Source organism: Manduca sexta, unplaced genomic scaffold (assembly GCF_014839805.1).
Source record: "Manduca sexta isolate Smith_Timp_Sample1 unplaced genomic scaffold, JHU_Msex_v1.0 HiC_scaffold_2441, whole genome shotgun sequence".
In the NCBI taxonomy this organism is placed as follows: Eukaryota; Metazoa; Arthropoda; class Insecta; order Lepidoptera; family Sphingidae; genus Manduca; species Manduca sexta.
Window position 1 is genome coordinate 1 of NW_023593406.1, and position 23,441 is coordinate 23,441.

The window sequence follows — 23,441 nt, forward strand, 5'->3', positions numbered from 1 at the left end:
AAATTAAACTAATTTTCGGATTCTATTGCGGTTTTTTGTATTTTATTTTTCTCCCTACTTTGCAGCCTTCATGGTCACAAAAAACCGCGATAGAATCCGAAAATTAGTTTCATTTCAATGTCTAACATTCGCGTAAACATAAGAAATACATAGTTCATTAATGAAGTAGTTACTGTGATATTGCATCCATCAAAACCCGAGCTCAGCACAGACAATGTCATTGATTTCTGCTTTACCGTCGGTCACTTACACTGGGTTCAGACAGAGACCTCGTTGTCGTCGTCGAGTTGTATGGAGTTGTCGTGGGCGGCGAGCTTGAGGAGTGTCTTCTTGATCCTGAGGGCCGGCAGACGCACCGACGGGTTCTGGTGCCAGCATTCGCGCATCAGGTTCGCCATGCCCAACATAGTCTGGAAAAAAATATTTTATATAGTATCATGTGAACGGGGTCATTTTGAAAAGCGTTACTAAATGACAGCAGCGGTGGCGTAGTTGTACTGCATGTGCGGTACGGCAGCGCTCGGAGGTCCTGGGTTCGAATTCCGGGTTCGGCAAAGTGATATTTTGGGTATCTGTTCAGTATCAGCCCGGAGTCTGGAATTTGTGCCTAATATTGCGATAGGCTACCCCTATCACATCATGGGATCCACCACCTACTTTTGCCATCACTTGGCAAAAGTGGGTGCCCTAGTTAAACTCTGCATACCCCTTTGGAGATAAATGCGTGATGTGTGTTTGTTTTGTTTTATTACTTAATGAAGCCACATACGAGTACTCATGTTTCTAAAAATAATACTTTAGAGTAAGTTATTTTATCTTTACATGAGCGAGTTCCACTACGACTCTAAGAGAATTCATCGCATCGAAAACATCACACTTTCAAACAGAAATATACTCACGCACACGCCGTAACCGCACTATACTACGAAGCGATAAAAATCAGAAAAATAAACCTTGGATTTTTGTGATAGTATGCTCACCGGATGATCAGAATGCGGCGGATCCGGCCTGACCTGCTCCACAGCCACGATCTTCCTCATGTCGTCGAAGCTGGGGTCCTGCGGCACGAGCGGGTGGTACGGCAGCGCCGGCGGGCTCGCGGGGGACACGCGCCGGCACACCTCCCACACCACCAGCGCAAGCGCGTACACGTCGCAGCGCAGGTACGACTCCAGGCACAGCGGGTTCATGCTGATGGATATTACATTGATATTATTGACTGTCTGTAGAAAATATACTGGATGGTTGCGGACGTCAAGATTTTATGATTACAGTAAAAACTTGTCTTAAGGAAAGGAAATGTTCGCGAGCCTTTATAGGCCTCAATGTGTATTGGCAACCGTGAGGTATACACACCTAACTGTGTGCCTAGGGCCGCGACAAATCTCCCCCGTGTATGAACGTGCGTTCGGTGTGGAGACCGAACGAGTACTTATATGTTCTATCAAGTTACCTTCACTAAACTTCACCCTTCGCCACTGCTTGTTAGTCTAAAACTCATTTAAATATGAAGTACCTCTGATCTAGCATTTCTGGGCTCATGTACCGCTTGTGCCCTGCCTGGTGCAGTGGTGCTGCTGTGCGGAGATGTGCGCTTGCGTCAGCGCCAGCCCCAGATCAGCTATGCAGCACTCGCCGTTTATCTTCACCAGGATGTTCTTCGTCTTTATGTCGCGGTGAGCTATCGCTGGCTTGCCCTGCGGAGTTAACAATCTAGATATATTCAGAATAGCTACGTATATATAACTGTTGCTGCTAGACATTGTGAAGTCTGATGATGCACATGTCATTTGGGGTAATTATTAGGCACTAGCTGACACTACAGACGTTGTCCCGTCTTAACTATGAATTTGTGCAGCGCACATTCTGTCAATCGCTGACAGTTACGTCGTCAAACAATTGACTTGCCATATAAAAATTATTATTTTGTTAAGGTAGTAGTCATTTTCATACTATTTAAAGTTTCAGCTTATCTGGTAACTAAAATAGTATTGGCAAGAATGGATATTTTGGCCTTTAAAATTTAATATGAAGAAATTTTAAAGGCAGAAATATCCATGATTATTAATTATTTTTACATTTTTCTTTCAACTGCGAGACTAATCACTAACTAGACGTGAATTTAAATTCTTTACTTGCCAATACTTGTTTAGTTACCCAGATTAAAGCCGAAACAAAATGTATGAAAATGGACCTTGAGCTACCACCTTAAGTTTAAATTTTATAATTTGCAGCGCAATTTTTGTTTTTTTTTTCTTTCATAAGAACCTTCTCCTGACCATAACAACAAAAAAAAAAAAGTGAAATTGTTCCACCCATTCACGCGTGATGATGTGACCAAGGGAAATAGGGATTCATTTTTATATATATAGATATATAGATTAAGTCCTAACAAATTAACAAATAACGTCTCAAGTGGATGAGAGCTAATCCACGCAATGCTTTATAATACAAAGTTCAGGATTTGTCCAGTGTCTGATTTATAGTTTTCTCATGTATAGACAAAGGAAGTAAAAAGCTGTCGCACCAACCCACTCCCTAACAAAGGTTCAAGTTACCTGCGTGCCGTGTATCTGAGTGTGGAGATGCAGCAACCCGCTGACCGTGGAGAGCACGATGACCATCATCTGGTGCCGCGTGAGTGTGGTCCGCGATAGGTACTCGTGCAACGAGCCCAGCGGGTGGAAGTGAGTTATCAACCATAACTGTGTGCAAAATACAACATAATTTACAAAATTTCTTTAACTACGGCTGTCATTCTGGAAGAACTGATTTTGTTACTGTTAAAGGTTTTGTTTCTTCCGCAAGAGCTTTTACCGTATAAATAATTACGGCAAGCTGACTTCTGCAAATTTAGAAACATGGAGATTATGCAAATTGAACGCGCCCATGTAACGCGCCGTAACATTTTACTGTACGCCCCCGCCCCTCTCCAAAAATATGTAACGCTAAAATTACGATTTTTTTCGCAAAGCACCGGAAAATTGCAAAAATACCTGTTATTTTTCTTAAATAAGAAATCTAATTTTACATAATGCGTTGTACGAACCCCCTCCTCCCGCGCATGTAACGCATCGTAACGTTTTACAAGACCCCCCTCCCCTCCAAATTGCGTTACGTAATACTTGAACGACCCCTTCCGTTGGTGTAAAGGAATCTGAAAGCGTGGCAATATACTGCTGCGGGAAGTAGTTAGTGTAAAGTGTCGATTTTGAAGTATATACCTGGGTGCAACTGCCCCGGCTGGTCATGTCGCTGCCGATGTACGCCAGTATGTTGTCGTGGCGCAGCAGCACGGTGCTGTAGATCTCGGTCTCGCGGCGCCAGCTCGCCTCGTCGCGCGAGAAGAATATCTTCACCGCCACGGAGTCCGCGTACCACGAGCCGCGCCACACCTCGCCGTACCGACCCTGCGCGTACGCACACCAAACATAAAACTATGTTTGTAATATCCTAAAAACCTTTATTGTTCCTGGACGTTTGAGGAAAATGCCCTTATCACTATGTTGTTACGTTATGAACTAGCATTGAGTGGTTTGGAAAATTAGTAAACATCAAATTCATTCTAACCAAAAATTCCAATTAAAAAATCTATATTTTTAAAAAATAGATAATTTAACTTTTCGGACGACCAACACCTCAGTCCGCCCCGTGACCACGAAGGCCAAAGTCTTCGAAACGTCGAACGAAAATGATTATATAAAAAAAATATATCCACAAAATAGCTTTATTTCATATGTATATGGTATTACTTATGAATGCAATGTCAAATTGTCTCCGTATATCACTGGGTAGTATCGCGGCTGGCTACACACCTTCCCGATGCAGTCGTAGAGCGTGACCTGCTTGGCGAGCGTGCGCTGCACCATGAGCGGCAGCCCCGAGCCCGAGCCCGACGTCACCGAGCACTCCAGGTACTCGCGCAGCGTGGAGTCGCCCGCCGCCACCGCCACCACCCAGCCCGCGCCCGCGCCGCCAGACCCCTCGCCGCCTGCACAATAACACTCTTTTTAGTAAATAAAGGCTTTTTCATTCAGTATTGCTTTCTAACCGCTGTGTTTACTGATGTCTCAAGTAGTATATACATAAATTATGTCAACAATCAAAATAAAAGTTAACATGATAATGGATCAATTGTTTAGGTTAGTTCATGCTTATATAATATAATATCAGCCCTGTATTATATACTGTCCTACTGCTGAGCACGGGCTTCCTAAACTACTGAGAGAGATAAGGCCTTAGTCCACCACGCTGGCCAAGTGTGGATTGATAGTGTTCACACATCCTCAAAATTCATATACAGAACTGCTCAGGATTTGCAGGTTTCTTCACAATATTTTCCTTCGCCGTTAAAACAAGTAAATTTTAGAAAAGTTAGAGGTGGATGCTCTTGAGATTTGAACCTGCGGACTTCGGCAGTCCACTCCACACCCAACTAGGTTCGCCACCTCGTCGTGATGATTAGTACCAAAATAGTTAACGATATATTAATGTTTGATAGAAACTCTGTAAATTGGATAAAGGATTTACTACATGCACACACATGTCACGCATTTATCCCTGAAATGGTATGCAGGGGTGCAACCAGAGCACCTACTTTTCACCTAGTGGGTTCCATCCTATGATATGATAGGGGCGAGCCTATCGCCATATCGGGCACATATTTAAAACTCCGGGCTGAAACTGAGCAGAAAAACCCAAATATCACTTTGCCCGACCCGGGATTCGAACCCAAGACCTTACAGCGCTGCCATAGCATCTACGCCACTGAAGCAGTCTAGATTTACTTATAATGTAAAAAGTTAAATATACCTTCATAAAACGGATTGGTGACTTGTGGATTGTAGACATTAGATGAGAAGTAATTCGGATCCGCGCCCAGCTTGTGCAGAGCGGCGCGTGACACCCGCAACCTAGAACACAAACGTTACAATAGTTAGAACTAGTTTTTATTCACCACTGACTATTAAAGTGTATTTCAGAATGAAAGCTAACATATGCAGTAATAATGTAGCTTCCTAATTAAGGAATTAACTGCGTAACAGAATGGGCCCTCGTCACAAGAGTTGAAAATAAATAGGTAGTGCTCGCAGCTTCGCCCGCGTGAGCGCCTTTTCCACTATCGGACTCTAAATTATTCATATTCCACAGAGCTATTTGTTCATCGGCGTCATCCAATTTGAAAATCAGATTAAAGATCCATATATTACCTACAGGATCAAATACTGATATAGTCTCCTGTGTGCCAAATTTCAACCAAATATGTTTAGCGGTTTTTTTGTTTACTTCTAACATCCAAATATTTTCACAAACTTTCGCATTTGTATTATTAGTAAGAGTCAGACTGATGATTTTAACTAGTTTTAGATATATATTGACTGTATGAAGGTGTTAGCTAGAAGCTAGGGCCGTACACCTCATCTGTTTTTTTTATTGCCTTACTAGGCAAACAAGCAAGCAGTCCACCTGATGGTAAGCATCATCTGCCCATGGGCTTTCCAATGCCAGAAGCCCAGAAAAGTTGATGCCTGTGATTACCTGTGACTCCGTCTAACCACGAACACCGCCATGGCGACGACAGCGGCGACGGCTATGACGGACGCGGCCACGATGACGCCCAACTTGCGTGCGCTGGAGTGCAGCGGCTGTATGGAGGTGTCGGCCAGCGGCGGCAGGCCGGGGAAGTCCCCGTCGTTGCACATGTCGCCGCGGCAGCATGTCACGTTTCGCTGACCGGCGTGACGCTTGCGCACACTGCAATGTGGTAATTGAAGATGATTAGAGCAGCGGTACAAGCTGTGTTTTTAAACAATTCACTAGGATGTTGTATAAATGTCTAGATACCACTATATCTTTTTCTATTGGCAAGTGGCAGTGTCAATGGATTTTTTTATTCCGGTTTGAGGGATATTCATCATCATCATCAGCCGCAGGATATGCACTGCTGAAGATGAGCGTCCCCTAAAGAATTCCAGATCGACTTATTGTAAACAGTCCGCATCCGGCAACCTCCTAATAACTGTACATTAAAACCAGCATAATAACTGTACATTATACAACTGAATATCTTGTGTCTCAGGGTGATGAGTGCAGTGGAGTGCTAGTTAGCACATATTACTTTACAATTCAAAATTCTTATATTGGGCTTGTCTTTCAGACTTGATACTGAACTCTGTGAAATACAAGCCCAGCCCCTATGATATGGGTGTAATGTTTCGTTGGGTCACTATCCAGGAGTGTACTAAGTAGTGTGATATCAGCGGTGCCCAAGCACTGTAGGAGCGCAGAAACGACCAAGCCAGAATGTTTTGGGTCATGCATTATCACAGTTATAGAAGCACCAGACACTAAAAGGTTAATTACGGCACTGCTATCCAGATATCTTTCCATCAACATATGACATACCCTTGATGATGCGCATTAGATCGGCACGTGAACTGATAATGGTCTCTCCGCTCGGAGCAGCCGCGCGAGTGCTGCAGCTCGCCGTCAGACAGCCGCACCGAGGACTTGAAGCAGAATAGCGCCTCGCGGCACTCTGAGCCCGGCCCGCCGCATGCGGCACCCTCGCATTGGTGGCATTTGTATCTGATGGTATAGAAATTAGATATAGATGGTAAGTTAATTGGTAGTCCTTGGATACAAATCTGATATGTCTGTCTGAGGGTACAATGTCTTTGTCCACTAGATAGGAACAATTTAAAATACACTGTAGGCAGTTACTTAATATTTCTGTGTGAATTTTTTTCTGATAACTTTAGTGAAAGCTAGGTTCAATGCTGATTTGAAATTGATGCACTAACTTTGAATTGAAGTTGTACTGGACACTGAAGATAACCTAGACCTTGAGAAACCGTGGTAACTATAGGCAGAACTGGAAAATATTCTTTATAGCCAGCTGTTACATTTACAATCAAGCAAAAGAGTTGCTTAACTCATCATACAATATAAATATGAAAAAGTTCAAATAATCCAGAATTTAATTACCTCTTATGAAATTTCCTTCATAGACAGCATAAAAAATACAATCGTATTTTACATTAAAAAAATATATACATTCCATAACATTCAAACATGTTTTCTAGCATGTTTGTAAAAATTTACAAAATTTCTTCAACATTGTGTAAAAACATACCAAGATACTTCTAAAATTATTTTTAACATCATAATGTATATGAAATAACATAAAATTATATTATAACTAATTCTATAATAATTTAAGAAATTTTACCTTGGTTCGTGCACCATCATCTTATCGATAGAGATTGTGTTGTCCAACCTCTGCTCATTGGGACCTTGTGTGCTCCCTGACATGCCATCTTCCTGTAGTGCGTCAAAACCGGGAAGAGCTGGGCATACAATAAAATCACATTTTATTGCTGAAGGTTTATAATATACTACTTGCTGCTGAAAGCAGTGATAACCTAGTTGGGTGTGGAATGGACTGCTAAGACGAATGTCCACAGGTTCAAATTCCAAGGGCACACACCTCTGACTTTTCTAAAAAATCATGTGTGTATTCTTTGTGAATTTATCGTTTGCTTTAACGGTGAAGAAAAACATTGTCAGGAAACCTGCACATCTGAGAAGTCTATAGGAATTTCACAGATGTGAAGTCTACCAATCCGCACTAGGCCAACGTGGTGGACTAAGGGCTAATCCCTCTCAGTAGTAGAGGAGGCCCGTGCTCAGCAGTGGGCCAGTATATAATACAGGGCTGATATTATTATATTATTATTACTTGCTGCTGAGCACAGGTCTCCTCTACTACTAAGGCTGCATTTAGCCTTAGTCCACCATGCTGGCCTAATGATTGGCAAACTTCACATAAATTCAGATTTAAGTATTGATACACAAAAATGATCCAACCCACAGTATGGTTGAAAATGAGCCGAGTATACCAAATTAATTCTAGTCTATAAGGTCTATATTTTGCATTAGTAAAAACATCCTAGACAAAGTACGTTAATTTGAACTTTTTATTAACAAAATATAAAATAGAATATCAATAAAAAAAAAAAAATATGATTTAAACTTCAGTCTTCACTATCTCAAAAGTGTCATTTTATGGGATGGATCTGTTTTGCATATCTATGTCCAATTATAATTGTGAATTTTTGTTGAAAACTTCTTATTTGATGTCCATGCCAAATTGTTTCAATACCCAAGTAATGATGACATATTCCAGCATTAAAATATATAAGAAAAAGAAATGTTTTACAAATTGTATGACTTCTAAATGTAACTGATCCATTATAAGATGGCTAATGAATTGTAAACTATTATAAAAGACTTTTGGTTAAATATAGAGTCTTAACAGAGACATTACAATGCATTTTGGAATGTAAGCCATTAAAGCCGATTTGAAATAAATTATTCCTAAAATTGTAAGCATTTTTATACACTCACAACAAAGTGACCACACTGCACCTGATGTTAGGTGGAGTGGGATCCAATGTCTACTGACGAGAGATGATTACCTCTTGGCAGTCGATACAATTATGCCGGCCTGTTGGAATCAGATACCTTTTTGCACGGCCTTTTACCCGATTGGCGAAATAACATAGTGTTTTCTATGTGGACCTTGCAACTATGAGCCATCGACACGGTGCCATCAGAGCGATTCCCCCCCTAAAGACCACCACTGTTAGACATCTTATAAACATTAGCATAGCCCCCTGATCATGGACTAAGTGTCTATAATACGAACCCTGGTTAGGTATTAGGCCATCCAAGAAGTTCCATTTAATAGATACGATTTAGCTTTCGTGTTTGTTTCCGGATATTAACAATATTGGTAATGAACACTGTTTTTATGTGTGTAGAATATTAATGAGTGGAGTTTATGGTCTATTAAAACTTTGTAAACGTTAAAAGGATCGCTACCTGCCCCATACTTATGTAGGTTACGTATTTTTTGCGCGTTTCTGGGTTCACGTAAATAAATCTTTGATTAGAACCTGGCTTCCATTTTCATGTACACTTAGAACAATTTGCGACCACATCATGACATAAACACTTGAACAGGAAAGTGTGTTAGATTACAAAGCGTAATGAACGTATAGAACTAAGATTTTTCATAGAAAAACAATAATATTGTAACTTGTGTATTATAAAAGCCCTGTCATTACACACTTTATATTGAGGGGATCGCTTTGAAAATAACACCAAACACTAATGAGATTCTCCAGAATACTTTCACCATAATAAGAAGTGAAAAAACTCACCGTAACAACTATTTATCAACAAAAATGTGAACAGATATCCGAAAATGACAGCGTCCGCCATTCTTCGTTCATCATAACAATGCACTGAGAAGATCAAGAACATATCTTGATAAAAACAAGAGTATGAAAATAACACAATAACTGTCCAATAAAAGACTTAATATTTATCATTATTTATGTAATTAAATATTATTATCACCTATTGTCGAAAACTGGAAACTAGGCTGAATTAACTATCTCTGTATAAATTACTTCCGTTGTATAAGCGGATGTAAATGCCTTTATACTAGCCACACATGGTAACAAGTTATCTTCGTGACACTTTGCCGTTTGATGGAACTTGTATATTTTTTATTAGAAACAAGAAAAATATAATAATATGTGATCAATATTTTTATATTTATTTTGTTAAGCCATGCAAATCTAAAAACGGCCCCCACTATATTTTTTAATATTTGAATGTATATGTACAAGGTAACAATTCTTTCTATTAACATCCCTGTAAAGTATAATTTATGTAGAAATAATGTATAATTATATTTTCTACAAGATTCTAATCATAAAGGTATAAATTGCTATGTATTGTGTGTAGATTTCGATGGTTGTGATTGATGACGTGAACAATATTCAGATTCCAGAATCAAGAAGCCAGAGCCAAAAAATAAAAAGAAAATAAAATGCGACATTTTTGAAAATGGACGGTTATGTTTTGATTTGAGTTTTTATTATTCACGAATCTATAATTTTATAAATTATCGTATAAAATTGTGTAAAAAACTGTGATCACTGAAGGTACTTTACCACAATATAAATATTGTAAACTTGTGAAACTGAGAAACGAGTTAGTTTTTAAGTGACAATGCCGCGAACCAAGAGGCCGGTAAAAAAGCAAGAAAAATCAGCAGAGGACGACGATGCTTTAAAAAAACTGAATAAACTTGGTAATTATCTTTATTATTTAATCGTAAAAATTATGAAAAACTTTAATACGTATATCTGATGACATGTTTTCATTGCACGCTAACTTATTTTTTTTACCAAGGAGGTTGTCTTCCAGGAATTTATCAGTGAATCCCTAAGGACAGTTGTACAAGTTGTTTCATCAAAGGTACCGGCTTAATGTTAATGGATTAGGTTTAGTGGAATTAACCTAGTGACAGTTCGAGTTGAACCTTGAGGTCCTTGGTTCGTTTCCAAACTAGGTGACACATAAAAAATTTATGCTGTGCATTTGTTGTTGTAAAACATGTTTGAGTGGTTCTGGGACTAATCCCAAAAATTCTAAATTTTTTTTATATTGTAAGTCGATAATTAATAATCGAAAAACAATGTTTTAGTAAAGTTAAAAAATAACTGTATTGGTGTGTGTAACTGGGTGCAAAAAATTATAATTTTCATTGATGCTAATGAAAGTGGCAAAATGCCATAATAACACCTCTGCCTACCTCTTAAAAGTAAGAGATGTAATGCCACACATTACAAATATTGTTGCAAATATCATTTCTTTTTCATCCATCTTGTACCACCATTATTTTACTATAATTTTCAGTGTTGGACCAAAAAAATCAGATAGACAATCGTGCCCAACGAGAGCTTGGTAATGTGGAGCTGGAGTTCAAACTGTTGCTCAGCTCCATCAGCAGCACATACCTTCAGATGACCGTGGGGCAGTTGGTATGATATTTTTTAAACCAATTTAAAGATGCCATGCCTGTTGGTAAACTATACAGCCACCAATAAACAGTATCAATACCATACAGGACTTAGAATTACAATAAAATGCATAGCACTCCAGTGGGCTTCCACCATGAGGTATTAAATGAATAAAATAATTAAATAAATTAATGAATTTGTTCAGCTATATGAGGGGAATATACAAATGAGCATGCTGAATATGCAAAACTGTAAAAATATGCATGTTTTCATTAAAAATGGTAAGGAGCCATGTTCCTTTATATTACATTATTGAAAAATATTTTTGTTACTTAATGTGATTCTGATTAAATTGCTAACTACTGGTAAAAATGACGATATTGTTAAGACAATATATGGTCATAGTATTTGATCTGGAATTAGAATGACAGACATTTTAATTTACAATTAAAGACATGTTTTTATAAACTAAAGAAGAAAGTGAAGTGATATCTGAACATAGAACAAATAATTTCAGAGAACAGAGCTGCTGCTCAAGGAGCCTCCCAGCACGCGGCGGACGCGACACTCGAGTCGCTCGGCCTCTCATGATGACGGTATGACGCATTTATCTTTACACAATATATTGTTTGATATGCACCAGAGTTTGAAACATACACTTATATACTTACATTTTCAAAAGCAATGGTATTAATTAAAAATACATTGTGGTTTTGGTGACTATAATACCCATTACAACCTCTCAAAAAGATAAAGTAATATTTTGAGAGGGCTTTATAGTTTGAGTAGCATTTGAGTGTTAAAAGAAATTACAATCAAAATCATTCACACTGCAGTGCATTAATACAAAGTATTTCATATTTTAATTGTATGAAAATTAGAAAATCATAGAAATAAACTGTATATATATATTACACTAATACCTCAATGTGTATTGGCAATCATAAGGTATACACACTAGACTGTGTGCCTAGGGCCGCAACAAATGTCTCAACATGCATGTGCGTGCATTCGGTGCAGAGACCGAGCACACAAGATTGTACCTGTGTATTGCGCACACACATGTGCACTATTATATCTCCTGCGTACCTGGCGGATCTCCGTTGAGGTTAGCCGCCGTGGCCAAACTGGTGCTAAGAAGGATTTATTAAATAAAAAAGATTTTAAATTCTAATGAAACTAGTATAGCACTGTTCACAATTTAGTAGTTGTAGTTTAGTCTACATTACTGTAAATAGCTATAGTTTTCCCGGTATTTTGAAACTAATAATATATAAATGTACATCAATTCTCTTTTAATAATTAATAATTGTCCTATCCAGTACTTTGCTACTAATTTAATTAAAATATTTCTTCTAATTACTTGTCCCAAACTCATTCATATCTTGAACATTGGTTGTTTGAACTAACACCACCATGCCATGTTTCCACTAACCGGGCTGTCTGGGGGCAGGCTACCTCACCGAGAACTCGTCCCAGGGCTCCGGAGAACGCGGGCTGAAGAGCAAGATCGGTGAGTTTACATGCTTGATAGCTTACTGCGTTGGTGATCGATGAAAACCTCTGAAAATTGTGTAATTTTTCTGAAAAGCGGCGATAGCCTAGTTGGTTGTGGAACGGATTGTCGAGACGAATGTCCGCAGGTTCAAATCCAAACGGCACACACCTCTGACTTTTCTAAAAAAAATTATGTGTGTATTATTTGTGAATTATCGCTTGCTTTAACGGTGAAGGAAAATATCGTGAGGAAGCCTGAATACCTGAGAAGTTCTCTATAGGAATTTCGAAGGTGTGTGCAGTCTACCAATTCGCACTAGGCCAGCGTGGTGGACTAAGGCTTAATCCTTCTCAGTAGTAGAGGAGGCCCGTGCCCAACAGTGGGACAGTGTATAATATATTAAATAATTATTAATATACATTCAGTTTCTGTTTGTGTAGAGCATATATTAATGGTAAAGATAAATTTTGTGGATGCAATATTTAGTTTGTAAAATTTGTGAGGTTTTCATTGGTCATAGAAATATTTCTTGGTATAGACTCATCATCCATCTTTGCTTAGCATTTAATTCATGCTTAAAGGAGTATCTGGAATAATCATTAGTATTTTAATCTCTATGTAATTATCGATACAAATTTTAAATTGTCAACTAATTATCATTACCATCCATAATCCAAAAATATTGCTTGGATTAAAACCTTTAAAAACACATAATTGCTTTCACAATCATTCAAATTCATACACGCTATAGCAGTGTTTTATTTTTCACGGGAAAAATATCATTACCGTTATCGCCACTGGGTGGATTAGCGGTACGCTTATGTTGATATCACCGAACTTATGGCCCAGCGTGGTTGCTCGGGATTATCGTCCGAGCGAGCATCGACGCTCTGGCAATGCTATACCCTATCCGTGCATGTGTTGTGCGTCAGCGGTGCCGCTGTCATCGTCCCGCGCGGCGTCGCGTCGCTCGCGGTCGGCGGACGCGTCAGCGCGCAAGGCGCCGCGCCCCGCGCCGACCACGCAGCGCCGCCGCTCGCGCTCCGTGTACCGCACGCCGGCCTACAACAAGAACGCGATCAACAACTACCCCGTTATTACGCCCAAGGTATGGTTTTGTGAACTATCTCCATTCCCTAGGAAAAAAATAAACTACAAGATATTTGTGCCAAATTTGTGTGAGCTATCTCTAAGCCTTCCGTAGCAAACAACAGGTTGCAAGATAAATGTGGTAAGATGCCCGTTTTGCGCTCTAAGCATGACATTCGGAACGATACACTTGTTCTTGTGCGTCTTGTTTTCGTAATATTATGTTCGTTGTGTGTTTTTTTATTTATACTGTAATTTGTTGTTTTCCGTCACGGTATTGTGTAAGTAAATGTTTTGTAATTGAATAACTGAAGACAATTAACCATGGAACCTCCATGCTCTGCTACCTGGACATTACCCTTTACTCGCTTAATGCAAGTACCAAATATGGCTGTTTTAGGTTATATTGAACTTAAATGTTATCTTTCAAACATAACACCTTGTCACCTCGAAGTGAAGAGTCACAAGATTCCATTAAAATATTGTTATAAACTATAATTTTGTATTATATGCAGGTGAACCCACAAACTCCGTTAACGGTGTTGCGGCAGCCGCGGCAGGGTGAGATGGTGGTGTCCATGTCGGGCTCGCCACTCGCGGTGCTTAACTATTGCACGTAAGTACATATTTCGTTTTTATATACTAATAGTTGGCCCGACAGACGTTGTCCCGTCTTAACTATGAATTTGCAGCGCGCATTCTATCAATCGCTGACAATTATTTCAAACAATTGACAGTTATATAAAAATTACGTTTTCATTAAGTTTTCTTAAATTTTCTAATTTTCCGCGCAATTTTTGGAATTTTCTCTTTCATAAGAAACTTCTCCTGATAATAACAAACACAAAACAAAATTAGTGAAATCGTTCCAGCCGTTCACGCGTGATGTCGTGACCCAGGGGAATTGGGATTCATTTTTATATATAGATAAACTCTTAAAAAGTATAGCTTTTGCAGTGTCTCCATGCTCCCTAAAATGAAATAAATTAATATTTTATAATGTTAAACAATATCCACAACGTTGTATTACAAAATACTGCACATAATGTGATCAAGTATTAAAAAATCCAAGTAATTTCACTGACTACACTTTCCTAACTGTTAATATTACTTTTATTAAATTTGTCCAAAATATAAATCACATCTGAAATTTAAAATAAAACTCAAGTAATACAAAAAAATACAGATTCTTTACATTTTAGACAATTAAAAATGAACTACAGAATAAAACACTGGACACAACCAAATACACTAGTCCTTCCACATCTATTGCTAGTGGTAGGATATTGGTATTCGCCGGAGCAGCGATCACCGTACACTAGGTGTTAAACCTGCCACAGTGGCTCATGTAAGGGTGTGGGCATTAGTCTGTATACACCTAGTTTGAAACCGGCATAATCTTGTCAATTGGCGAGGAATAACCGTCTCTCGTCAGTACAACGATCTAGACCAGTGTTTCCTAATCTTTTTTGGGCCATGCCCCACCTTAACATTTCTAAAATTTTTATTCCCCCCATACATAATTATTAACCATTAAAATTTTTTTTGTTCCCTTAAAAAATATAAATGATAAGTTTTAGGAAGAAATTACTAAGAAATTATGAAAAATCAAAAGATCGTAAGTAAAATTTCAAAACATATAATGAAAAACAGAAAATTCTGTTTAAATTGGCACCCTTAACTATCAAAATGCGCCCGGGCGTGGGCCCCACTTTGGGAAAAACTGATCTAGATCTTATTCCACTTATAAGGTACGGTGGGGTCAATTTGACCAGTCCAAAAGTAATACTGCCTATCAATTTCAGAATGCCACCAGAAGAGAAAGCTAATTGCAACATCCGCTTACAAGACGGCACGATGCTATCCCTCCAACCGAAACAGCTTCGCCAGTCGCAAGCATACATACCATATTCGCTAATGGACGCCACAGTCATGAGCCAACTGAAGACGCTCAAGGACAACCTGGAAAAAGTGGTGAAACAGGGCGAGAGGGCCATGAAGTGATGCCCACGACGAGGTGGGCTTACGGCAGATTTCAATAAATCCGATCGCTAACTACAATTACAATAAACCGTTAAAATTGAACTATTTTTTTGGATTTTATATTAAACACTAGCTGACCCGACAGACGTTGTCCTGTCTTAACTATGTATGCACGCGCGCATTCAGTCGATCGCTGACAGTTATTTCAAACAATTGACAGTTATATAAAATTAATATTTTCGTTAAGTTTTCTTAAATTTTCAAATTTTCCGCGCAATTTTTTGTTTTTCATAAGAACCTTCTTCTGACAATAACAAACACAACAAAAAAAAAATAGTGAAATCGGTCCAGCCGTTCACGCGTGATGGTGTGACCAAGGGAAATAGGGATTCCTTTTCTACATTTATAGATTAAAACCGCGATGAAATCCAAAAAATAGTTAAATTTTAATGTCTAACATTCGCGTAAACATAAGAAATCTTTATATAATAAACTGATCCAAATTGATCTGTAAGCAGGTATTGATTAGTATCTTTTTGCTGCCGATAAAAAGGTAGTGGTTATGAAAATTTATTGAAATTAGTCGTTAGTTTATTGTAGAGTTAATGACTATGGATTATCGCGTGACTGTTATTGTAATATTTTGTATTATTGTCATCATATTTATTATTTTCATCATCATCATTGCCTTGTGATATTAATTGTTGTTACTGTCTTATCATAAACATAATTGAAATATCATATTTATCATCACTATCTCTACCCCCTTTTTATTTCTAATCATCACATCATCATCATCGCTCCCTTAACTGATCCTATCCTACTCATCATTAGATCACCTCATCATCATTATCATCATCATCATCATCACAATTCTGATCACTACCCTCATCATCGTAGCCATTTATATCATCACATTGAAATGAACATCAATAATATTTATTGTTTCGTTAACTCACCGTCATTATCTTCACTTTTTCATTTACAATATTCATCATCCCATATATAGATAACAACCCCCTGGAATATGGATCAAGTCGACCAGATTAATTGTCATTACCATCAACCGCCTAAACATCATTACCATCATGATTCATGTGTATCATTGCTATAATTATTGCCGCTATTGACACAATCATTACTGTTGTGACTTCTATCATTACCATCTTCCTACCATGAGGCTGTTAATGCGAAAACATTGCCTCCTTGGTAATAAGTAGTAATAGAGTTGAAATATGAATATGGATCATTTTGATGCAAACTTCTTGGCGGGTTTGTTTGCAAGGACAATCAAGTCGGCAATACAATATAGTTTCAATTAAAATTTCGGTTATTAAATTTTTACATGGGGTTTCACAAAATTAATAAAAGGGGTTCGTGAAATTGCGATATTTTTATTAGAGAACATTTGCTTTTGTTATATATATTTCTATCTTTATTTTGTAGAAAATTAATTTTACCTACTCAAAATAAATCCTATAGAATTTGTCATGCTATCCATATTTTGCAAGGATGTTTAACAAAAACATGAGTTATTCCTTGGCAAATTTAGATATCTGTCACATTTTTCAATTCTTACATTGGATATGTCCTTCATGGGCATAGGTATGCTCAAATATCGATGAAGAAAATTGGCTGGTATAAATCATTATACACGAAAAAAATGACGCCACGGTGCACAAGATCATAGGGCAAACTACTTATATCCTAAAAAATATTTACGAAGAATGCCTTTTATTTTATTCTTGACGCTCATAATGGGAATAAAATAGAATTTTGTGTAACTTAGGTCATTAAACAAGAAATGGGCGCCTTTATCACTAAATATTGTTCTGCGCATCGGAACATCGTTGTTCATGGTTAAGAAGTTTGAATCGGACTGTATCTTCCATTTAAAGGCAATGATGTAACATCCCACCAAGAGACTTCAAAAGTATATACTTATATATAATACTGTTTTATATATATAATATATAATACTGTTTTACTTAGAACAGCGCGCGGTAATACCTACCAAATATATGGGCTGAAATTTGTGAAGCAATCTTCAATGTAGTCCAAGTTCTAATTAAAATATTTATCTGTTGATTCTGTTTTGGTAAATATTTTGGAGTAATGTATAGTTCAACCAATAATCCGCACTAGGGTAGCATGGTGGACTAAGACCTAATCTCTCTCAGTAGAGGAGGCCCGTGTCCATCAGTTGGACAGTATAATACGGGGCTGATGTTATTTTATTATCAATTTTAACGTTATTTTTTCTATTCATATAGCCTCCATTGCTTATGAGCGATTTCGACAATAAACAGTAGTAATAGGAAATATTAAAAACGTATTTATCGATTAATGAACAAAGAAATATTAGTAAATATGTGGCGGCACAATTAATATAATATACCGCCATTTCGTAAATATCATCGGAACTACATGATCGATGTGATATTGGAATAATTGTAGTGATATCGAACAGCAATCTCGCTAGATGGCGACAGACGATACTGGCTTGCGATGGCAGAATTTGAGCGACGCGTTGCATATATACCACCTCCGAATAGAACTCAACATCTGCCCCTTCCATAGAGGAATGCAACCATCTGTTCCTCTACAGCGGTGTCTACCTTTACGCTAAAACTATAATAATTTTATATAGTCTGACCAAGAAAAGACTCCCTTCTATCATATCATGAACATGTGGTGAAAAGTGGGTATTGTATTTGCAGTGCCTATCCCTTCAGCAATAAAGGCGTGTGTGTTTTGTTTTGTTTATTATACTCTTTATGGACTTGGACTTTTTTGAAGACGTTTTCACAGCCTTAGATTGTACTAGTTAATAAATAATAAATGAAATGTGTGATTGTGTAATTTGATTGATTTGTAAATATGTCATATTTGCGTTTAAAGTATGAGAACTAGATAAGTGGTGTTTGAGAATGTTATTCATGTGTTCCAAGCAAAAAAGACGTGTTTTCATGATTCCTTTTAAACGATTTAAAAAGGACATCTAAATTCGATGCCGCTTTTTTATTGGCCTGTAATTATTATATTTTTTTTATAAAAGCAAATGCAAATTGTTTTTTTTATTTTTTCTAAATGGCGAGTGTATTATAAATTGCAAAAGAACACAGTACGGCTCATTTATCTTCTAGCATGGCGGGATAAACTCTATCCCCCTTATTCATAAACGTTATTTATCTAAGGAGCATAGTTGTGATAACAAGTGTGTTTCTCAGCTTTGTTTATCTGACAGCCAACTAGATTCAAGTTGTATCTCAATATTAGCCAATCACAACCATATGCCTACGCACTACGAAAGCTGTAATACCGTCAGCACTGAGAAACAGACTGGTTATCACAGCAAAGATAGAGCTTAGATAAATAAGGTCTATGAATAAGGGGGTGTATATTCGAAGATGTCGATTTGCAATTCTAATGCACCTGCCAATAACAAGTATCTGTACCAAATGGTAAATACCAAACTGGTGCTACATTACCGGTTTGATGTATGGTCTGTATAACTCAGGAAGTGTTGGTTGACAACAAGCACGTTAGAAACAAAAGAGGCATTGTACGAAATTTGACGGTATTGAGTTAGAGCGACATTTGAAATCGCAATAGGTCACTTAGGGTATCACTAGACAGGGGCGGCTGCGGACGAAGACATAGACACTTGCGTCAGAGGAAGCCCGCAGCCGTCCCTAATGCGCCGAAGAGGGCCACCGCGGAGTTTTAGCTGGTAGGCCGTGCATAGGTTGTTGTATATAGGGTTAGGGACTCGGCCCGGCGGTCGCCCGAAGGTCACCATCAATTCCAGGCGGCTCAACGCCGGGCCGTAAGGCACGGTTACCCCAGCATAACCGCTCAGTCGTCCCCCACGAAGGCTGGGCGGTAGTAATAAGGGACTTCCTTACCGAAACCAAAAAAAAAAAGGGTATCACTAGATGTCACACGTGTCTCTTCATACTTTTAAGTTTTGTGTTTGCTCGTTAAACATAAACTGACAGTAATCCAGTTCGCGACCAGTCGTCAGCGACAATTAATGTCGCTCTAACTCAATACCGTCAAATTTCGTATAATGCCATTTTTGTTTTCAACGTGCGAACTGTCCTTGATATGTTAACTAAGTTTGTGACTGTTGGCATTTCTATCTTTTTCTTTGTAATCTTTAAAATCTATTTGGACCAATCTACTTTCTGTTGTAAAATTTCAAATGGCGTTAATGGTATTATTAATTAATGTAAATGTAAAAACATTAATTTTTAGTTTAGATTTCTATGAATTCGTAAAGTGGGGTCACACGAGTGCTTCTATACTCATAAAAAGCTATCAAATAATTCAATGTTGGCAAAACGGTCATGAGTTTTAAATAATATCTTTGTTGTTTGTTATTGCAAAAAGTATTATAAACTGCTCTTTTGTAATATTTTATAAAATTTGTCCCTTAGGCGAAGTTCTATCTTCTTTTCTGACTTCTGTATTCATTGTAAGCGATAACCCAAACAAAATGCCTTTAAATATATATTTTTTAAATATATTTCAGTTTTGGATACCAATCTTTTGGCGTTTGCAAAATTTTTATATTTGCATTTCTGTGACCCGTACTTTAAAAACTTTTTTAGTGTTTATTGTTATAGTTAATAATGTATTGTAATTATGACGTAATTATATTATTGAAACAGAAGGTTATTTGTTTAAAAATTAAGTACCTGAAATTTAACTTTACCGCTTATTAGTAATTTTAGTCAGTTTATGTCTATTTAACTTTGCCAACCTTAAGTTTTTTTTGGGTATCGGACCCTGCAGTCAATACCAGGGGAATCCTGCGGGATACTGGAATCCCCTGGCTTAGCGACTGCAAGGCCCTGGAGAAAAGTTGGAGGGGATAGTTAGAAAGGCAATGAGGGGAAAGGATAGGGAAACCTCTTAGTATGGGAGGAGGGGAAAAGGCCAGGAAATGTTCGCGAGCCCTCACAGACCTCGATGTGAGTTGGCAACCATGAGGTATACACACTGAACTGTGTGCCTAGGGCCGCGGCAATTATGATACGTCAAAACAATTTATAAAGATAATAATTATTATTTTTAAATAACATAAGGATTAATTATATACCTACGGATATTTTAAATTAGGGATAAAATTAATAAGGAATACAAGGCAAGGTAAAACAAAGTAAAAATGAGCTAATGCAGTGATATTGTCGATGTTGCAATGCACATACTAAAAAGGTTCTAACTTCAGGCTAAGATAGGATCATTATGCTCGTTTAGGTAAACACTTACCCCCTTATTCATAAAAGTTTTTTATCTAAGGACGGAGTAACGCTGTGATAACAAGCCTATATACTTTATTAGTGCCGTTGGGCACTGAGAAATAGACATAGGGCCGTTGTGATTGGTTATTATTGTTGTATTTCAATATTAGCCAATCACAACGGCCCTACGTCTACGCACTGCGAAGACTGCCATGCCGTCAGCACTGAGAAACAGACTTGTTATCACAGCGTTACTCCGTCCTTAGATAAATAACGTTTATGAATAAGGGGGTTAAATAAAAACAAAATATCAATTTTAAAGTATATTCATAATTGACAATAACGCAATATTAATATCAAATGGAGTGTCGCAATGCTTTAAATGTAGCCATGTTTGGCGAGTGTTTGCTCCACTTCTTTCACGTATTTCTCGGACACTTTCTGCTGCCTCATGGCGGCCACCTGGAAGATTTACAAGTCCATATACGGTTGAAATTAATTAACTATCTTTACCCATATCTACGGATCGATCCGAATAGTTAACCAATCAAGGTAGTAATATGTCAAATAAACTATGCTGATTTCAATCTAGGCGATCGATCTAAAGATAGCAATTGAGATCATTTACTGAAATAAGGCGTTGCTAGTCAGATCTGAAGTTACGACGGCCGTGTGCTTGCGTGCGTAGTACAGTTCACAACGACTGCAGAACGAACTAAAACTACAACTTAGTTGTTAAACTACAAAACAACTGAAATTTAACTCGTGGGTCCTCTCTTGGCTTGCCAGCAAACCTGACAGCTACATTGACATTTACGTGTGTCACGGGATTATAACCTTATATACTACATAATAAGGTAATTTTTTCTTAGCGGGTCTGGAATAAGTACCAAACTGTATATCCAGAACAGAATGAACCACAATTTTAAAGTCTATAACTTTAGTTATGCACGTCTTTGAAGATAACGGGATGTCATTGCTACCAGAATGAAGATCCCCACCTTCTGCTTGATGACGTTCCTCTCGTACTTGTCCTGCTGCTCCTGCTCCATGCGGAGCGCGACGCCCTCGTTGTGGATCTTCTCGCGGAGCTCTGCACGTGAGCGTTCCTTGTCGTTGATCTGCTTCATGATCTCCTGCCGGTGCTGCTCAACGCGGGCTTTGCGCTTGTCGTCCAACTAGATAAAATAAGTTAGTAAAATTATCAAGAGCGGCGATAGCCTAGTTTGGTCGTGGAACGGACTGCCGACACGAATGTCCGCAGGTTCAAACCCCAAGGAAGATACACCTCAGATTATGCGTGTATTTTTTGTGAATTATCACTTGCTTTATCGGTGAAGAAAAACATCGCAAGGAAACCTGCATACCTGAGAAGTTATCTACAGGAATTTTGAAAGTGTGCTAAGTCTACCAATCCGCACTAGGCCAGCGTGGTGGACTAAGGCCCAATCCCTCTCAGTAGTAGAAGAGATCCATACCCAACAGTGGGACAGTATTTAATACAGGGCTGATATTATTATATTATATAAAATTATCAAAACTATTTCTTTAGCAATGGCGAAAGGTGTAAATTTACCAAAGAGAATCCGATAATTACAATACCTGCTTCTCTTTCTGTATGAACTCCTCGTTCTGGCGCGCGGCGTTGTTGAAGCTCTGCTCGTCTTTGGCTATCTCTCGAGCGATGAGTCTGTGGATATCTTTGATCTGAAAATTTCCAGTTGGTACATTTAGATGGTATGCGACCTTGCTTATGAAGTGAAGATTTAAGCCAAAAACTAAAAATTACCGACAGCCGTAGATATCTTTTGAAGAAGTAATTGCACTACAGAGGGGTTCGTAAGCTATAATTTTTGATGAAAATGCTCTTTGTTGGTTTTATTGCCGTCAATATTACTTGAGTATAGACATTTTAGAGAAATATGATTATGAGGAATCTTATCGTCTAATATAGACGTTTCTTTATCTTGGTTTCCCAGCCACTAATGTCAAGATAATTTGAAGAAGTATTGAAGAATAAGGATGTGCTTATTAGATTGCTGATGTTCTGGTACACAAGCTGACCAATCAGTCGCTTTTCGGAGCTTAATCTTTTATCTGGTAAATACACCTGCTAGTATCGATTCGTAGGATCAAGTATTTCCCGTCAAACATCTATCAAACATCTGATTGGAAGCTATCTTAATTGCCAATAGAGAATCACAGTCGTTCGCATATAAAAAGGAGAAACCCAACCCTTTCCCAGACTGAGACTTCACAACTCACCTGCTGGACCCTGGCCTCGTGCAGTTGCTTCATCTCCTTATTGCGCTTAATGGCAGCATCCCTCTCCTTGCGTCGGTACTCGCGCTCCACATCCTCCTGGATCTTCAGGTTCCTGATGCGCTCCAACTCCTCTTTTAACTCTTGTTCCGCCTGAGAAGCATTTGAATGCGGACTCTTTGTTAATAACATATATGTGTTTTGGAGTGATCTAGATGGTAGAAGAGTAGTTTCTATGAGAATATCAAACGAAAGATTTTAGGATTTTGCGTCATCCAAAATGAATAAAGCTGGCCACAAGGACCGACGATTGAAAACTTAGGTGGTGTAAAACCGAAATTTGGTAATTTGAAAAACGCACAATACAGAGTCTACAATCTTTTTGCTAATTAAAAGAAGAGAACTAAGCGAGCTCTGGGTACAGACAAGATATCTTTCGTACTCGTTAACGGTAATAGACAACCAAAAAGATATATCTGA

General features: G+C 38.1%; 3 protein-coding genes across 3 annotated transcripts; 1 reads left to right on the forward strand and 2 right to left on the reverse strand.

Annotated features, from left to right (window-relative positions):
- Positions 1–28: 28 nt before the first annotated feature.
- On the reverse strand, positions 29–9,489 carry LOC115444566 (activin receptor type-1). Its single transcript, XM_037446012.1, is given in 13 exon segments — positions 29–410; positions 981–1,191; positions 1,517–1,553; positions 1,556–1,697; positions 2,559–2,705; positions 3,225–3,410; positions 3,816–3,991; positions 4,813–4,913; positions 5,539–5,754; positions 6,406–6,588; positions 7,232–7,349; positions 9,228–9,311; positions 9,427–9,489. Coding segments are annotated over 12 exon segments (1,731 nt in total). The 5' UTR covers positions 9,289–9,311; positions 9,427–9,489; the 3' UTR covers positions 29–257.
- Positions 9,490–9,891: 402 nt separating this feature from the next.
- Positions 9,892–18,507, forward strand: LOC119192175. Its single transcript, XM_037446011.1, has 7 exons — positions 9,892–10,168; positions 10,777–10,901; positions 11,398–11,476; positions 12,334–12,393; positions 13,311–13,486; positions 13,983–14,083; positions 15,273–18,507. Exons 1-7 carry the CDS (start codon positions 10,087–10,089, stop codon positions 15,469–15,471), a joined length of 822 nt encoding a protein of 273 aa, XP_037301908.1. The 5' UTR covers positions 9,892–10,086; the 3' UTR covers positions 15,472–18,507.
- Positions 18,508–21,009: 2,502 nt separating this feature from the next.
- LOC119192174 (calponin homology domain-containing protein DDB_G0272472-like) lies at positions 21,010–23,153 on the reverse strand. The gene is made up of 4 exons (XM_037446010.1): positions 22,965–23,153; positions 22,302–22,406; positions 21,701–21,877; positions 21,010–21,161 (listed from the first exon to the last, which is right to left on the reverse strand). Exons 1-4 carry the CDS (start codon positions 23,151–23,153, stop codon positions 21,078–21,080), a joined length of 555 nt encoding a protein of 184 aa, XP_037301907.1. The 3' UTR covers positions 21,010–21,077.
- Positions 23,154–23,441: the final 288 nt, after the last annotated feature.